This window comes from Oncorhynchus tshawytscha, linkage group LG33 (assembly GCF_018296145.1).
Source record: "Oncorhynchus tshawytscha isolate Ot180627B linkage group LG33, Otsh_v2.0, whole genome shotgun sequence".
Lineage (NCBI taxonomy): Eukaryota > Metazoa > Chordata > Actinopteri > Salmoniformes > Salmonidae > Oncorhynchus > Oncorhynchus tshawytscha.
In genome coordinates this window covers 686764-704989 of record NC_056461.1, presented here as the reverse complement: position 1 = coordinate 704989, position 18226 = coordinate 686764, and the positions used below count along the sequence as shown (strand labels likewise).

Genomic DNA, 18226 nt, shown 5'->3' with positions numbered 1-18226 from the left:
TTATAAATATACAGTAAACCAAGATTTAATCCAAGATTTGTAGTATTTCCATTGCCATGCTATCATTTTTTTTCTTCTGAATGAAATAGTTATTTTTTAATTATTAGATGTTTCCTATGAGCTGTCCTATTGTAACGATGTGCACTGAGAGTCCGGAAGCAAGTTCAGGGAGTGTTTCAATAAATAAACACAACATAATGTAAAACAAGAAACTAATGTGCCTGCCTGTGGCTATGGAATCCTGACCTGTTCACCGGACGTGCTACCTGTCCCAGACCTGCTGTTTTCAACTCTCTAGAGACAGCAGGAGTAGTAGAGATACTCTTAATGATCGGCTATGAAAAGCCAACTGAAATTGACTCCTGAGGTACTGACTTGCTGCACCCTCGACAACTACTGTGATTATTATTATTTGACCATGCTGGTCATTTATGAACATTTGAACATCTTGGCCATGTTCTGTTATAATCTCCAACCGGCACAGCCAGAGGAGGCCTGGCCACCCCTCATAGCCTGGTTCCTTTCTAGGTTTCTTCCTAGGTTTTGGCCTTTCTAGGGAGTTTTTCCTAGCCACCGTGCTTCTACACATGCATTGCTTGCTGTTTGGGGTTTTAGGCTGGGGTTCTGTACAGCACTTTGAGATATCAGCTGATGTACGAAGGGCTTCATAAATACATTTGATTTGATTTTGATTTGAACCACGAACAATGCACAGACAGGAAACAGAAACAATAACACCTGGGGAGGGAACCAAAGGGAGTGAAATATGTAGGGAAGATAATCAGGAAGGTGATGGAGTCCAGGTGAGTCTGATGATGTGCAGGTGCGAGTAACGCTGGTGACAGGTGTGCGCCATAATGAGCAGCCTGGTGACCTAGAGGCCGGAGATGGAGCACACATGACACCTATATTTAGACTTCACAAACAGTCCCTCCTAGATCAAACCTAATGTACAATGATGACTTCATAAATCCTCATTAGTAAACCAATGTGGTGCTGATGAGCGCAGGTGTAACCGTGTTGTCAGTCGAGCTGTGCAGCAAAGGTCACAGGCCACACTGAGTCAGAGAGAACCCATCTGTGCACATAACTCTAATGACTGGCTGGGGCAGACGGAGACAAATGCTCCTGTGTTCTTCACATCTGTGTCTCTGTCCTCCCCACACATACTAAGAGAAAGGCCTATACAGTCCTACACCTGCTTGATGAAATGGATCGGGAATGAATGTGTATCCTGAACAAGAGTAGAGGAATGTAAAAAATAAAGTATTTGAGTGGAGACTGGTGAATTGCACTGCACTTCAGTAAAGGAGCCTACGCTCATCGGCTGTGCACTTGAGGATTTGACTGTACCTATAGGGAACAAAATGTAATGCTATGGATTTAGTTATTTTAGCTAAAAAGCATGTGTCCCTAATAAGGATTCAAGTGGTGTCCATACATACATTTGTGTGTTCTCACTTTTATGTTCCTAATCGATAGTGACTTCTCTTTTGGTCCTGTCTGTCAGGTATGCATCAGCAATGACCACCCCAACGCGCCTGTCTCCTGTGGAGTTGCTCTCTCCCGTGACCCCGGCCTCCCCTCCTTCTGAGATCTCGGCCCCACTGTCCAGCCTGGCCACCTCAGTCCCCTCGGTGGCAGTCAGCCCCACTGGCAAAGAGGAGGACCCCCTGCTGTTCACCACCACGCTGTGGCCCCGTGACAAGCCGCCACGCCCCGACCACCACCACAGCCAGTCCAAAAGGAACTGTGCCCACTACAACTATGGCCATAAGGCCCACAGCCCCCCGCCCAGCCCGCTGAGGATTGTCGAGAACGACAACTATGAGACAACGCAGGAGTACGAGGCGGTCGCCGCCACGGTTGTGGGACCAACCGTTCCCCCGCAAAGCCTCCCTAAAAAACTCACAAACAACAACAATGGCCGCTGTGCCAATAGCACAAAGCCCAACGGCCACACGGCGGGCCATAAAACGGAGTCCAACGACCGAGTCAGCAGTACGGTGAGGAGCAGCTCGGAGAGCGACACGGAGGAGGACTATCGCGTGGGAGAGGACACGCCCTTCCTGAGTTTACAGGATTACATGGCTGCAGGTGTGGAGCCACTCACAGACAGCTGCAGAACTTACCCAGCACTCCGACTCTCCCCACAGGATGACCTGCAAGCCAGGTTATCCAGCATCATCGCCAACCAAGATCCAATTGCTGTATAATGTCAAACATTTAAATATCGCTTAGAAAAATACTTAAAATACTTCAAAAATAAATAATAGTCACTACTAAACTTTTATTTTCTATAAATTAAATATTTGCACAAAAAAAGAAAGAAAGACAACGTTTATTTTAGCAAAGTAGTGAATAAAGTATTTTATAAATAAATAGAAATGTGTACAAACATGCTCATATCAAGAAAGAAAGTGCCATATACACTACTATATACCAATGGTTCAGAGTATTTCAATGGAGAAAAATATTAATGGTGCCTTTAATTTCCATTTGATGTGCTTAAGGGAACTGCATCATGACTCTGGTCCATATATTCATAATTTTCTTCTCGCTGTTGGCATTTCTACCTGACCCTTAAAACAAAAGAATCCACCAGCACTATGGATTACCTATAATGACCTGTATGAACTACTCACTGTAAGCTCAATACAATGGTATTCTACTGAATCTGCGATGTTGCTTATGTGTTCAAGTGCATGTCATTTCTCCCCATTTACATGAATGCAGTCATAGTCTACTTACAGAGGTGTGTACAACAAAGTATTTAGTGTTCACCTAACACAGCACCAACATTTTATACACTATTTCAAGATTTCCACACTCACTTTTGGTTGACTCAAATGGTAAAATAAAATTTGATTTGTTTTTTTAATGCTTTTCTTGGCCTGTTAGCTAATAACACATTAATTACCAAGTCAATGACCTGGGAAGAATATTGAATGTGTAATCTGATTAACATGATTAAATATTTGTATGAACATAACAAGATTCAACAACTGAGACACAAACTGAACAAGTTCCACAGAGATGTGACTAACAGAAATGGAATAATGTGTCCCTGAACAAAGAGGGGTCAAAATCAAAAGTAACAGTCAGTATCTGGTGTGGCCACTAGCTGCATTAAGTACTGCAGTGCATCTCTTCCTCATGGACTGCACCAGATTTGCCCGTTCTTTCTGTGAGATGTTACCCCACTCTTCCTCCAAGGCACCTGCAAGTTCCCAGACATTTCTGGGGGGAATGGCCCTAGCCCTCACCCTCCGATCCAACAGGTCCCAAACATTCTCAATGGGATTGAGGAGGGACATGTCAGGGTGAGCCTGCAGGAATGGTACCACATGAGGGAGGAGGATGTCTTCCCTGTAACGCACAGCGTTGAGATTGCCTGCAATGACAACAAGCTCAGTCCGATGATGCTGTGACACACCACCCCAGACCATGACGGATCCTGCCCCTTCAAATCGGTCCCGCTCCAGTGTACAGGCTTCCTTTGACGATAAACGCAAATCTGACCATCACCCCTGGTGAGACAAAACTGCTACTCGTCAGTAAACAGCACTTTTTGCCAGTCCTGTATGGTCCAGCAACGGTGGGTTTGTGCCCATAGGCGACGTTGTTGCCGGTGATGTCTGGTGAGGACCTGCCTTACAACAGGCCTGCAAGCTCTCAGTCCAGCCTCTCTCAGCCTATTGTGGACAGTCTGAGCACTGATGGAGAGATTGTGCGTTCCTGGTGTAACTTGGGCAGTTGTTGTTGCCATCCTGTACTTGTCCCGCAGGTGTGATGTTCGGATGTACCGACCCTGTGCAGGTGTTGTTACATATGGTGTGGTAGCAGAATCAGAATTAGTTAGGTAACATTGATAAATAAGATGTTTTATTTATATAATAATGCTTATGTGAGATATTTGTCATTAGAATGTTTTCTTTTGGATAATACTGTTGGTAGTTTGCAGTTATCCCTTCTCTGCTAGGGCTTAGTTACTAGGGGCCCAGAGAGGGGAGAGGTCAGGCTTGTCTTCTTATGGGAATGTGTCTGTAACTATTACACGTCCCCTCTGAGGTTGCCCTTATCTTGATTTAGTATATGACCTAAGAGGCTCACTGTCTTTTCTGATCTTGTCCAGGAGGGGGTGTGTTTGACATGGGAGTATCTAGAATTGACAATTGATATATGCCATTGGATGAGGTAATGTTTTGGTCCTAAGTGGTACCAAGATTGAAATAAGAACTTCATCTAAGAGGGCAAACTGAATGATAATTTATAGCCAATGCTGTCTGGCTATGGGATACTCCTCTCTAAAGTAAAATCTTGCTTTGTGTAATGTTCCTAAGATCTGTTATTTGTCATGTGAGTTTAGATGTGTGTGTCTTTGCTATAAAGGATCTCAGTTGCCATCCTGTCTCCCTGTAGCGTTGTCTTAGGCATCTCACAGTACGGACATTGCAATTTATTGCCCTGGCCACATCTGCAGTCCTCATGCCTCCTTGTAGCATACCTAAGGCATGTTCACACAGATGAGCAGGGACCCTGGGCATCTTTCTTTTGGTGTTTTTCAGAGTCAGTAGAAAGGTCTCTTTATAGTGTCAGCTGTAAGCTGTTAGTGTCTTAACGACCGTTCCACAGGTGCATGTTCATTAATTGTTTATGGTTCATTGAACAAGCATGGGAAACAGTGTTTAAACCCTTTACAATGAAGATCTGTGAAGTTATTGGGATTTTTACGAATTATCTTTGAAAGACAGGGTCCTGAAAAAGGGACATTTATTTTTTTGCTGAGTTTAGAAGAATTAATCAAATCAAATAAAAATAATTGGGTAAATTGGGTAACGGTTAGTATCTTGGGACATTTACTGAATGCACTATGTATATCCTTGCCATTATTCTGTGTATTGCGTTCTATATAATAGATGTATTTAGTAATCTCTGGTTAAGCAATACTCTGTACGATTCTTGCTCTCACTGTAGCCACATCTCATGACTTGCAAGTCCAAATTGTAGAGATATATACTGAATGAATGATTGAATATATGACTCAGTCTTTAAACAACACATCTGTGGGTAGTGCATTCTGGGGATCAATGATAAAGCACCAATAAGGTACATAGCGAAAGTTTTTTCATTTGTTTCAATTGTGTTTTAGTATGCTAGTCAATTTCTGCATTTTGTCCTCCTAAACATTTTGGATAATGTAAACATTTTGGATGTTACATTATCCAATCTGTTATTTTGTGTCAATACAGTACATATTTGTTTTCAGCTGTCCGACTTTGTGTTATCTCTGTGTAATATCATCAACATTAACATATTTTATTATATAATATGTATGTTATATCCCAAGGATACATTTAGGAGTCATGCTAGACAGGAACCACATGAGATATGGGTTGAATGAGTATTCATGGCCTGCCGAAGACTGTCACCAATAATGTATCACTATAATGAATAGGTAACTAGACAGATTTTCTTTACTACATGATCACATCACCCGTAAAGATGAATTGTTTCCAAATGGTCATTTCCTCATAATAATCGACAGTCTTCAATCTGCTTGTCGCCAGCATTAGCATGACACTATGTTATAAAGGCTTCCCCCCCTAAATTATATGTTTGTAATGATTGTTATCCACGTCGGCACCAACGATGTTAGGATGAAACAGTCAGAGATCACCAAGCGCAACATAGCTTCTGCGTGTAAATCAGCTAGAAAGATGTGTCGGCATCGAGTAATTGTCTCTGGCCCCCTCCCAGTTAGGGGGAGTGATGAGCTCTACAGCAGAGTCTCTCAACTCAATCGCTGGTTGAAAACTGTTTTCTGCCCCTCCCAAAAGATAGAATTTGTAGATAATTGGCCCTCTTTCTGGGACTCACCCACAAACAGGACCAAGCCTGACCTGCTGAGGAGTGACGGACTCCATCCTAGCTGGAGGGGTGCTCTCATCTTATCTACCAACATAGACAGGGCTCTAACTCCTCTAGCTCCACAATGAAATAGGGTGCAGGCCAGGCAGCAGGCTGTTAGCCAGCCTCCCAGCATAGCGGAGTCTGCCACTAGCATAGTCAGTGTAGTCAGCTCAGCTATCACCATTGAGACCGTGTCTGTGCCTCGACCTGGGTTGGGCAAAACTAAACATGGCGGTGTTCGCCTTAGCAATCTCACTAGGATAAAGACCACCTCCATTCCTGTCAGTATTGAAAGAGATCATGATACCTCACATCTCAAAATAGGGCTACTTAATGTTAGATCCCTTACTTCAAAGGCAATTATAGTCAATGAACTAATCACTGATCATAATCTTGATGTGATTGGCCTGACTGAAACATGGCTTAAGCCTGATGAATTTACTGTGTTAAATGAGGCCTCACCTCCTGGCTACACTAGTGACCATATCCCCCGTGCATCCCGCAAAGGCGGAGGTGTTGCTAACATTTACGATAGCAAATTTCAATTTACAAAATAATTGAGCTTCTAGTCATGAAATCTATGCAGCCTACTCAATCACTTTTTATAGCTACTGTTTACAGGCCTCCTGGGCCATATACAGCGTTCCTCACTGAGTTCCCAGAATTCCTATCGGACCTTGTAGTCATAGCAGATAATATTCTAATCTTTGGTGACTTTAATATTCACATGGAAAAGTCCACAGACCCACTCCAAAAGGCTTTCGGAGCCATCATTGACTCAGTGGGTTTTGTCCAACATGTCTCTGGACCCACTCACTGTCACAGTCATACGCTGGACCTAGTTTTGTCCCATGGAATAAATGTTGTGGATCTTAATGTTTTTCCTCATAATCCTGGACTATCGGACCACCATTTTATTACGTTTGCAATTGCAACAAATAATCTGCTCAGACCCCAACCAAGGAACATCAAAAGTCATGCTATAAATTCACAGACTACACAAAGATTCCTTGATGTCCTTCCAGATTCCCTCTGTCTACCCAAGGACGCCAGAGGACAAAAATCAGTTAACCACCTAACTGAGGAACTCAATTTAACCTTGCGCAATACCCTAGATGCAGTTGCACCCCTAAAAACTAAAAACATTTCTCATAAGAAACTAGCTCCCTGGTACACAGAAAATACCCGAGCTCTGAAGCAAGCTTCCAGAAAATTGGAACGGAAATGGCGCCACACCAAGCTGGAGGTCTTCCGACTAGCTTGGAAAGACAGTACCGTGCAGTACCGAAGAGCCCTTACTGCTGCTCGATCATCCTATTTTTCAAACTTAATTGAGGAAAATAAGAACAATCCGAAATTCCTTTTTGATACTGTCGCAAAGCTAACTAAAAAGCAGCATTCCCCAAGAGAGGATGATTTTCACTTTAGCAGTGATAAATTCATGAACTTCTTTGAGGAAAAGATTATGACTATTAGAAAGCAAATTACGGACTCCTCTTTAAATCTGCGTATTCCTTCAAAGCTCAGTTGTCCTGAGTCTGCACAACTCTCCCAGGACCTAGGATCAAGAGAGACGCTCAAGTGTTTTAGTAATATATCTCTTGACACAATGATGAAAATACTCATGGCCTCTAAACCTTCAAGCTGCATACTGGACCCTATTCCAACTAAACTACTGAAAGTGCTGCTTCCTGTGCTTGGCCCTCCTATGTTGAACATAATAAACGGCTCTCTATCCACCGGATGTGTACCAAACTCACTAAAAGTGGCAGTAATAAAGCCTCTCTTGAAAAAGCCAAACCTTGATCCAGAAAATATAAAAAACTATCGGCCTATATCGAATCTTCCATTCCTCTCAAAAATTTTAGAAAAGGCTGTTGCGCAGCAACTTACTGCCTTCCTGAAGACAAACAATGTATACGAAATGCTTCAGTCTGGTTTTAGACCCCATCATAGCACTGAGACGGCACTTGTGAAGGTGGTAAATGACATTTTAATGGCATCGGACCGAGACTCTGCATCTGTCCTCGTGCTCCTAGACCTTAGTGCTGCTTTTGATACCATCGATCACCACATTCTTTTGGAGAGATTGGAAACCCAAATTGGTCTACACGGACAAGTTCTGGCCTGGTTTAGATCTTATCTGTCGGAAAGATATCAGTTTGTCTCTGTGAATGGTTTGTCCTCTGACAAATCAACTGTAAATTTCGGTGTTCCTCAAGGTTCCGTTTTAGGACCACTATTGTTTTCACTATATATTTTACCTCTTGGGGATGTTATTCGAAAACATAATGTTAACTTTCACTGCTATGCGGATGACACACAGCTGTACATTTCAATGAAACATGGTGAAGCCCCAAAATTGCCCTTGCTAGAAGCATGTGTTTCAGACATAAGGAAGTGGATGACTGCAAACTTTCTACTTTTAAACTCGGACAAAACAGAGATGCTTGTTCTAGGTCCCAAGAAACAAAGAGATCTTCTGTTGAATCTGACAATTAATCTTAATGGTTGTACAGTCGTCTCAAATAAAACTGTGAAGGACCTCGGCATTACTCTGGACCCTGATCTCTGTTTTGAAGAACATATCAAGACCATTTCAAGGACAGCTTTTTTCCATCTACGTAACATTGCAAAAATCAGAAACTTTCTGTCCAAAAATGATGCAGAAAAATTTATCCATGCTTTTGTCACTTCTAGGTTAGACTACTGCAATGCTCTACTTTCCGGGTACCCGGATAAAGCACTAAATAAACTTCAGTTGGTGCTAAATACGGCTGCTAGAATCCTGACTAGAACCAAAAAATTTGATCATATTAATCCAGTGCTAGCCTCTCTACACTGGCTTCCTGTCAAAGCAAGGGCTGATTTCAAGGTTTTACTGCTAACCTACAAAGCATTACATGGGCTTGCTCCTACCTATCTCTCTGATTTGGTCCTGCCGTACCTACCTACACGTACGCTACGGTCACAAGACGCAGGCCTCCTAATTGTCCCTAGAATTTCTAAGCAAACAGCTGGAGGCAGGGCTTTCTCCTATAGAGCTCCATTTTTATGGAACGGTCTGCCTACCCATGTCAGAGACGCAAACTCGGTCTCAACCTTTATGTCTTGTTACGGTTTTCTAGTTGTGAAGGAGAGTCGGACCAAAATGCAGCGTGTAGATTGCGATCCATGTTTAATAACGAACGTAAAACACGAATCAATAACAAACAGTACAAAAACAATAAACGTAACGAAAACCGAAACAGTCTATACTTGTGTAACCTAACACATAGACAGGAACAAGGACACTAAGGACAATCACCCACGACAAACTCAAAGAATATGGCTGCCTAAATATGGTTCCCAATCAGAGACAACGATAAACACCTGCCTCTGATTGAGGACGTGGACCCCACTCAGTCAATGTCATAGTCCCCTTTCCTCGTGTCCCTGGATAGTCCAACCTCGCCGCCGACCATGGCCTAGTAGTCCTCACCCAGAACCCCACTGGACTGAGGAGCAGATTGGGACTGAATGACAGCTCGGGACTGAGGGGAAGCTCGGGACTGAGGGGAAGCTCGGGAGTGAGAGAAAGCTCGGGAGTGAGAGAAAGCTCGGGAGTGAGAGGAAGCTCGGGAGTGAGAGGAAGCTCGGGAGTGAGAGGAAGCTCGGGAGTGAGAGGAAGCTCGGGAGTGAGAGGAAGCTCGGGAGTGAGAGGAAGCTCAGGAGTGAGAGGAAGCTCAGACAGGTAGGTAGATCTACCAGATCCTGGCTGGCTGGTGGTTTCAGCAGATCCTGGCTGACTGGCAGATCCTGGCCGACTGGCGGTTCTGGCAGATCCCGGCTGACTGGCGGATCTGGAAGAGTCTGGTTGACTGGCAGATCTGGAAGAGTCTGGTTGACTGGCAGATCTGGAAGAGTCTGGTTGACTGGCAGATCTGGAAGAGTCTGGTTGACTGGCAGAGTCTGGTTGACTGGCAGATCTGGAAGAGTCTGGTTGACTGGCGGATCTGGAAGAGTCTGGCTGACTGGCGGATCTGGAAGAGTCTGGCTGACTGGCGGATCTGGAAGAGTCTGGCTGACTGGCGGATCTGGAAGAGTCTGGCTGACTGGCGGATCTGGAAGAGTCTGGCTGACTGGCGGATCTGGAAGAGTCTGGCTGACTGGCGGATCTGGAAGAATCTGGCTGACTGGCGGATCCTGGCAGACTGAAAGAGCTGGCTGCTCCATGCTGACTGGCGGCTCTGGCTGCTCCACGCTGACTGGCGGCTCTGGCTGCTCCATGTAGGCTGACAGCTCTGGCGGCTTCTTACAGACTGGCAGCTCTGGCGGCTCCGTGCAGACTGGCAGCTCCTTGCAGACTGGCAGCTCCTTACAGACTGGCAGCTCCTTGCAGACTGACAGCTCCTTGCAGACTGACAGCTCCGTGCAGACTGGCAGCTCCTTGCAGACTGACAGCTCCTTGCAGACTGACAGCTCCTTGCAGACTGACAGCTCCGTGCAGACTGACATCTCTGGCTGCACCATGCAGACTGACAGCTCTGGCTGCTCCATGTAGACTGGCAGCTCTGGCTGCTCCATGCAGGCTGGCAGCTCTGGCTGCGCTGAACAGGCGGGAGACTCCGGCAGCGCAGGAGAGGAGAGAGGCTCTGGCAGCGCTGAACAGGCGGGAGACTCCAGCAGCGCTGTAGAGGAGAAAGGCTCTGGCAGCGCTGAACAGACGGGAGACTTCAGCAGCGCTGTAGAGGAGAAAGGCTCCGGCAGCGCTGGAGAGGCGAGGCGCACTGTACGCCTGATGCGTGGTGCTGGTACTGGTGGTACTGAACCGAGAACACGCACAGGAAGCCTGGTGCGGGGAGCTGCTACCGGAGGGCTGGAGTGTGGAGGTGGCACAGGATGGGCTAGACCGTGAAGGCGTACTAGAGATCTTGAGAGCAGTGCTGGCACAGGACGTGCAAGGCTAGGGATGTGTACAGGAGGCCTGGTGCGTGAGGCTGGCACCAACTTCACCAGCCGACTAACACGCACCTCAGGATGAGTATGGAGCGCTAACCCAGGTGCCATCAAATCCCCGACACGTTCCATCGGGCGAATTCCATGCAAAAAGCACCAACACAGCAACTCCCTCATTTCTCTCTCCTCCAATTTCCCCATTAACTCCTTCACAGTCTCTGCTTCGCTCACCTCCAACACCGGCTCTGGTTCTGGTCTCCTCCTTGGCTCCTCACGATAAACAGGGAGAGTTGGCTCAGGTCTGACTCCTGACTCTGCCACACTCTCCCTGAGCCCCCCCCCCCAATAATTTTTTGGGGCTGACTCTCAGGCTTCCTCCCGAGTCGCCGTGCTGCCTCCTCATACTGGCGCCTCTCCGCTTTCGCCGCCTCCAGTTCTTCTTTGGGGCGGCGATATTCTCCAGGCTGAGCCCAGGGTCCTTCTCCGTTTAGGATTTCCTCCCATGTCCAGAAATCCTTATAGCGCATCTCCTCTTTGGGCTGCTCCTGCCTGTTGACACGCTGCTTGGTCCGTTGGTGGTGGGTGATTCTGTTACGGTTTTCTAGGTGTGAAGGAGAGTCGGACCAAAATGCAGCATGTAGATTGCGATCCATGTTTAATAACGAACGTAAAACACGAATCAATAACAAACACTACAAAAACAATAAACGTAACGAAAACCGAAACAGCCTATACTTGTGTAACCTAACACATAGACAGGAACAAGGACACTAAGGACAATCACCCACGACAAACTCAAAGAATATGGCTGCCTAAATATGGTTCCCAATCAGAGACAACGATAAACACCTGCCTCTGATTGAGAACCACTCCAGACAGCCATAGACTTTGCTAGATATCCCCACTAGCTACTATCCCAATACATACACACCAAAACCCCAAGACAAAACACACCACAATAAAAAAAAAACATGCCACACCCTGGCCTGACCCAATACATGAAGATAAACACAAAATACTTAGACCAGGGCGTGACAAGTCTTTACTGAAGACTCATCTCTTCAGTGGGTCATATGATTGAGTGTAGTCTGGCCCAGGAGTGGGAAGGTGAACGGAAAGGCTCTGGAGCAACGAAACGCCCTTGCTGTCTCTGCCTGGCCGGTTCCCCTCTTTCCACTGGGATTCTCTGCCTCTAACCCTATTACAGGGGCTGAGTCACTGGCTTACTGGTGCTCTCTCATGCCGTCCCTGGAAGGGGTGCGTCACCTGAGTGGGTTGATTCACTGATGTGGTCATCCTGTCTGGGTTGGCGCCCCCCCTTGGGTTGTGCCATGGCGGAGATCTTTGTGGGCTATACTCGGCCCTGTCTCAGGATGGTAAGTTGGTGGTTGAAGATATCCCTCTAGTGGTGTGGGGGCTGTGCTTTGGCAAAGTGGGTGGGGTTATATCCTTCCTGTTTGGCCCTGTCCGGGGGTGTCCTCGGATGGGTCCACAGTGTCTCCTGACCCCTCCTGTCTCAGCCTCCAGTATTTATGCTGCAGTAGTTTGTGTCGGGGGGCTAGGGTCAGTTTGTTATATCTGGAGTACTTTTCCTGTCCTATTCGGTGTCCTGTGTGAATCTAAGTGTGCGTTCTCTAATTCTCTCCTTCTCTCTCTCGGAGGACCTGAGCCCTAGGACCATGCCCCAGGATTACCTGACATGATGACTCCTTGCTGTCCCCAGTCCACCTGGCCGTGCTGCTGCTCCAGTTTCAACTGTTCTGCCTTCTTAATATTCGATCATGCTGATCATTTATGAACATTTGAACATCTTGGCCATGTTCTGTTATAATCTCCACCCGGCACAGCCAGAAGAGGACTGGCCACCCCACATAGCCTGGTTCCTCTCTAGGTTTCTTCATAGGTTTTGGCCTTTCTAGGGAGTTTTTCCTAGCCACCGTGCTTCTACACATGCATTGCTTGCTGTTTGGGGTTTTAGGCTGGGTTTCTGTACAGCACTTTGAGATATCAGCTGATGTACGAAGGGCTATATAAATAAATTTATTTTGATTGGATTTGATGATGGCCTATTCTGAAATGTATCAACAGATATATATTTATTTAGTGTTTATTTATTTTGTGGTCCTTATTTGTTATTTTTTTTTACAGATGACATATTTTAATCAGCGTTTTATATATTTCTGTCACGACTTCGGCCGAAGTTGGTCCCTCTCCTTCTTCGTGCGGTGTTCGGCGGTCGACGTCACCGGCTTTCTAGACACCACTGATCCATGTTTCATGTTAGTTTTGTCTTGATTATTTACACACCTGGTTTCCATTCCATTAATTATGTTCATTATTTAACCCTCTGATTTTCTTCTGTTTTGTGCGTTATTGTATGTCATGTGGGTTCTCGTTCTTCGTGCTTTAGTTTATTGTATATGTTTATGTTCCTTGTTGGAACCTTAACATTTATTGAGTAAATCTTGGAATATTACTCAGAACTGTGTCCTGCGCCTGACTCTGCATTTATTCAATTTTACCAACGGCCTCACAGAGTAATGCACCAATATTATGGAGTCAGCAGGTACAGCCAGCCCTCCTCTCCCAATGGAGGAGCGTGTTCAGCAGCATGTTACAGAGTCTCGGTACATCCATGGATCGCATGCTGCAAACCATGGACCGATGGGAGAGAGACGGTTTTCCACTCCCCCCTTCAGCACACTCCAAGCTCCCACAACAACCGACCCAGAGATCTACACTTCCTACATCATTAGAATAAAGTGGGATTCGACTCTCGCTCCCGGGAGCATATGATGGAACGGCTCCCGGGTGCCAGGGTTTCCTTCTCCAGCTAGAGCTCTACCTGGCAGCTGTTCAGCCAGCCCCTTCAGGACGCGAGAGAGTGAGCGCCCTCATCTGTTCAACGCTGGTCTGACCAAGCTGACTCCACACTCCAAGACTGCTTCCATCACGTGGACTGGGAGATGTTTCGTATTGCGTCAGATAACAACATTGCCGAATACGCTGATTCGGTGTGCGAGTTCATTAGAACGTGCGTTGAAGATGTCGTTCCCATAGCAACGATTAAAACATTCCCTAACCAGAAACCGTGGATTGATGGCAGCATTCGTGTGAAACTGAAAGCGCGAACCACTGCTTTTAATCAGGGCAAGGTGTCTGGTAACATGACTGAATACAAACAGTGCAGCTATTCCCTCCGCAAGGCTATTAAACAAGCTAAGCGTCAGTACAGAGACAAAGTAGAATCTCAATTCAACGGCTCAGACACAAGAGGCATGTGGCAGGGTCTACAGTCAATCACGGACTACAGGAAGAAATCCAGCCCAGTCACGGACCAGGATGTCTTGCTCCCAGGCAGACTAAATAACTTTTTTGCCCGCTTTGAGGACAATACAGTGCCACTGACACGGCCTGCAAAGGAAACATGCCGTCTCTCCTTCACTGCAGCCGAGGTGAGTAAGACATTTAAACGTGTTAACCCTCGCAAGGCTGCAGGCCCAGACGGCATCCCCAGCCGCGCCCCCCAGCCGCGCATGCGCAGACCAGCTGGCCGGTGTGTTTACGGACATATTCAATCAATCCCTACACCAGTCTGCTTTTCCCACATGCTTCAATCGGGCCACCATTGTTCCTGTTCCCAAGAAAGCTAAGGTAACTGAGCTAAACGACTACCGCCCCGTAGCACTCACTTCCGTCATCATGAAGTGCTTTGAGAGGCTAGTCAAGGATCATATCACCTCCACCCTACCTGACACCCAAGACCCACTCCAATTTGCTTACCGCCCAAATAGGTCCACAGACGATGCAATCTCAACCACACTGCACACTGCCCTAACCCATCTGGACAAGAGGAATACCTATGTGAGAATGCTGTTCATCGACTACAGCTCGGCATTCAACACCATAGTACCCTCCAAGCTCGTCATCAAGCTCGAGACCCTGGGTCTCGACCCCGCCCTGTGCAACTGGGTACTGGACTTCCTGAAGGGCCTCCCCCAGGTGGTGAGGGTAGGCAACAACATCTCCACTCCGCTGATCCTCAACACTGGGGCCCCACAAGGGTGCGTTCTGAGCCCTCTCCTGTACTCCCTGTTCACCCACGACTGCGTGGCCATGCACGCCTCCAACTCAATCATCAAGTTTGCGGACGACACAACAGTGGTAGGCTTGATTACCAACAATGACGAGACGGCCTACAGGGAGGAGGTGAGGGCCCTCGGAGTCTGGTGTCAGGAAAATAACCTCACACTCAACGTCAACAAAACTAAGGAGATGATTGTGGACTTCAGGAAACAGCAGAGGGAACACCCCCTATCCACATCGATGGAACAGTAGTGGAGAGGGTAGCAAGTTTTAAGTTCCTCGGCATACACATCACAGACAAACTGAATTGGTCCACTCACACAGACAGCATCGTGAAGAAGGCGCAGCAGCGCCTCTTCAACCTCAGGAGGCTGAAGAAATTCGGCTTGTCACCAAAAGCACTCACAAACTTCTACAGATGCACAATCGAGAGCATCCTGGCGGGCTGTATCACCGCCTGGTACGGCAACTGCTCCGCCCTCAACCGTAAGGCTCTCCAGAGGGTAGTGAGGTCTGCACAACGCATCACCGGGGGCAAACTACCTGCCTTCCAGGACACCTACACCACCCAAGCCACTGCCTGTTCACCCCGCTATCATCCAGAAGGCGAGGTCAGTACAGGTGCATCAAAGCTGGGACCGAGAGACTGAAAAACAGCTTCTATCTCAAGGCCATCAGACTGTTAAACAGCCACCACTAACATTGAGTGGCTGCTGCCAACACACTGACACTGACTCAACTCCAGCCACTTTAATAATGGGAATTGATGGGAAATTATGTAAATATATCACTAGCCACTTTAAACAATGCTACCTTATATAATGTTTACATACCCTACATTATTCATCTCATATGCATACGTATATACTGTACTCTATATCATCGACTGCATCCTTATGTAATACATGTATCACTAGCCACTTTAACTATGCCACTTTGTTTACATACTCATCTCATATGTATATACTGTACTCGATATCAGCTACTGTATCTTGCCTCTGCTGCTCTGTACCATCACTCATTCATATATCCTTATGTACATATTCTTTATCCCCTTACACTGTGTATAAGACAGTAGTTTTGGAATTGTTAGTTAGATTACTTGTTGGTTATTACTGCATTGTCGGAACTAGAAGCACAAGCATTTTGCTACACTCGCATTAACATCTGCTAACCATGTGTATGTGACAAATAAAATTTGATTTGATTTGATTTGATTTGATCTCTTGTCTGACTGGAAAAGCACTAGTCTGGGCCAACGCTATCTGGAGAGAAGAAGGACTGACGTTGGACTATTACGAATTTACACTTACACTATTACACTTGTTCCATTTAAGACAAGGGATGAGGAGCGCACAAGAGTTCGCTCTGGACTTTAGAACTCTGGCCGCCGGCACAGGATGGAATGAGCAGGCCCTGATCGACCACTACAGGTGTAGTTTACGCGAGTACGTTCGCAGGGAGTTGGTCGGTGCTGGGGAGGTTCTCCAGGTAATCGAGGTGGCAGCGGAGCACTGGTGAATCATCTCAGGTGATTAGGCACACACCTCACCCAGAGCTCCCTGTTGCACACGTGGTTGAATGTTGCCTTTCCTGAGTTGTCCCAGCATTCCCAGCATAAGGCGCTAGTAGATTCAGGTGCAGCTGGGAACTTTATTGACCGTACCTTTGCACTTAGTTTAGGGAATCCTATTGTCCCTGGTGATGTCCCCTTCCCTGTACATGCCTTAGATAGTCGTCCATTGGGTTCAGGGAGGTCACAGCTCCACTACGTATGATAATGCAGGAGAAACATGAGGAGATAATTAGCCTCTTTTTGATCGACTCTCCTGCGTTTCCTGTTGTGTTTGGCTTTCCCTGGTTGGCCTCTCATGATCCTATTATTTCGTGGCAACAGAGGGCTCTCAAGGGAAGGTCTCATCAGTGTTCAGGGAGGTGTGTAGGTGTTTCCTTAGGTGCCACCACGGTGGAGAGTCCAAACCAGGTATCCACATGCACATTCCTCCTGAATATGCCAATTTGGCACTCGCCTTCTGTAAAAAGAAGGCGACTCAATTACCACCCCATCGACCGGGGGATTGTGCGATAAATCTCCTGGTAGGCAATGCACTCCCCAGGAGTCACGTGTATCCTCTGTCACAGGAGGAGACGGTGGCTATGGAAACATATGTCACCGAATCCCTGGGACAGGGACACATTCGGCCTTCCATTTCACCTGTCTCCTCGAGTTTCTTTTTTGTGAAGAAGAAGGATGGAGGTTTGCACCCAGTTTGCAGGTGGAGGTGGAGATGGAGGTTTGCATACAGTTATCCACTACCTCTTGTCGTGTCTTTACTATCATTAAACTGAAGACATCGTTTTTATCAAAGATTCTCTGTAATTAGTTACTCGATTAAACTGAATAATCATGTAACTATAATGAACTAGGAAGTTGGGGCACCAAGGAAAGTATTCAGATTACAAAGTTATAATTTCCCAATATAACCTTTCAGATATTTTCATATCTGATCAATAGTCTTCTGATTAATGATTTATTTATTTTACCTCACGTTAGTCTCATTCCAAACTTTATAAATTGTTGGTTATCTGCACGAACCCAGTCTTCACTATGAGTCATCCATACATCAATTGTCTTAAATAATTTATTTATTACTAACTAAGTAATTCACAGAAATGCATAAACAAACCGTAAATATGGTTACATGAAATGATAGAATGTGCCCTAGTGGGCTGAACCAGCATGGTGGCTTGTTTGACAAAAGGGGAGTGGGGGTTGACTAAGAAGTCACGACAGAGCTAATGATTATAACAATTTAAATGCTAATCCTTACACATGAGCGCTCACTCATTTGGGAACAATTGCAATCAATATATATATATATATATATATATTTATATATATATTTACGCTCAGTGTGTGGTCTTGATCGCTGGTGGAAAATCTTTATTTTGTAGAATTGTCCGTCTCTCTCCCTCACTCTCTCTGTCTTGGTTAGAGGGGATAGTTCAAAGTGGCATTCGTTATAGAATGGATGTTTCGGCGGTTGTCGTTCTTTGCGTTCAATGATACCGAATTCCTAGCTGCAGACTAGTAATCAATATCAAAGACTTGTTCTTATTCTGTCGGTATCGATAGAGTTTAACCACGTGGTATGGTTGAAAGATCCAGCAATGGTCTGCAACCTTTAGTCCCCCTCCTAATGGTGAAAAACATGGTCTGCTGATAATTTCTCAAAGTTGTTTTTTATTCGGAATGGCAGAAAGGGCTGTCCCAGGATGTCTGACCCTA

At 46.0% G+C, this 18226-nt stretch overlaps 1 protein-coding gene across 7 annotated transcripts in view; it reads left to right on the top strand.

Annotated features, from left to right (window-relative positions):
* Positions 1–2881, top strand: part of LOC112244578 (pro-neuregulin-1, membrane-bound isoform) — an 88818-nt gene extending 85937 nt beyond the window's left edge. For all 7 annotated transcript variants that reach the window (XM_024412288.2, XM_024412286.2, XM_024412287.2 and 4 more), the window contains one exon: positions 1511–2881. In XM_024412288.2, the coding sequence (XP_024268056.1) occupies positions 1511–2216 (706 nt within the window). In that variant the 3' untranslated portion in view covers positions 2217–2881. The remainder of the gene's footprint in view (positions 1–1510) is intronic.
* The last annotated feature ends 15345 nt before the right edge of the window (positions 2882–18226 follow it).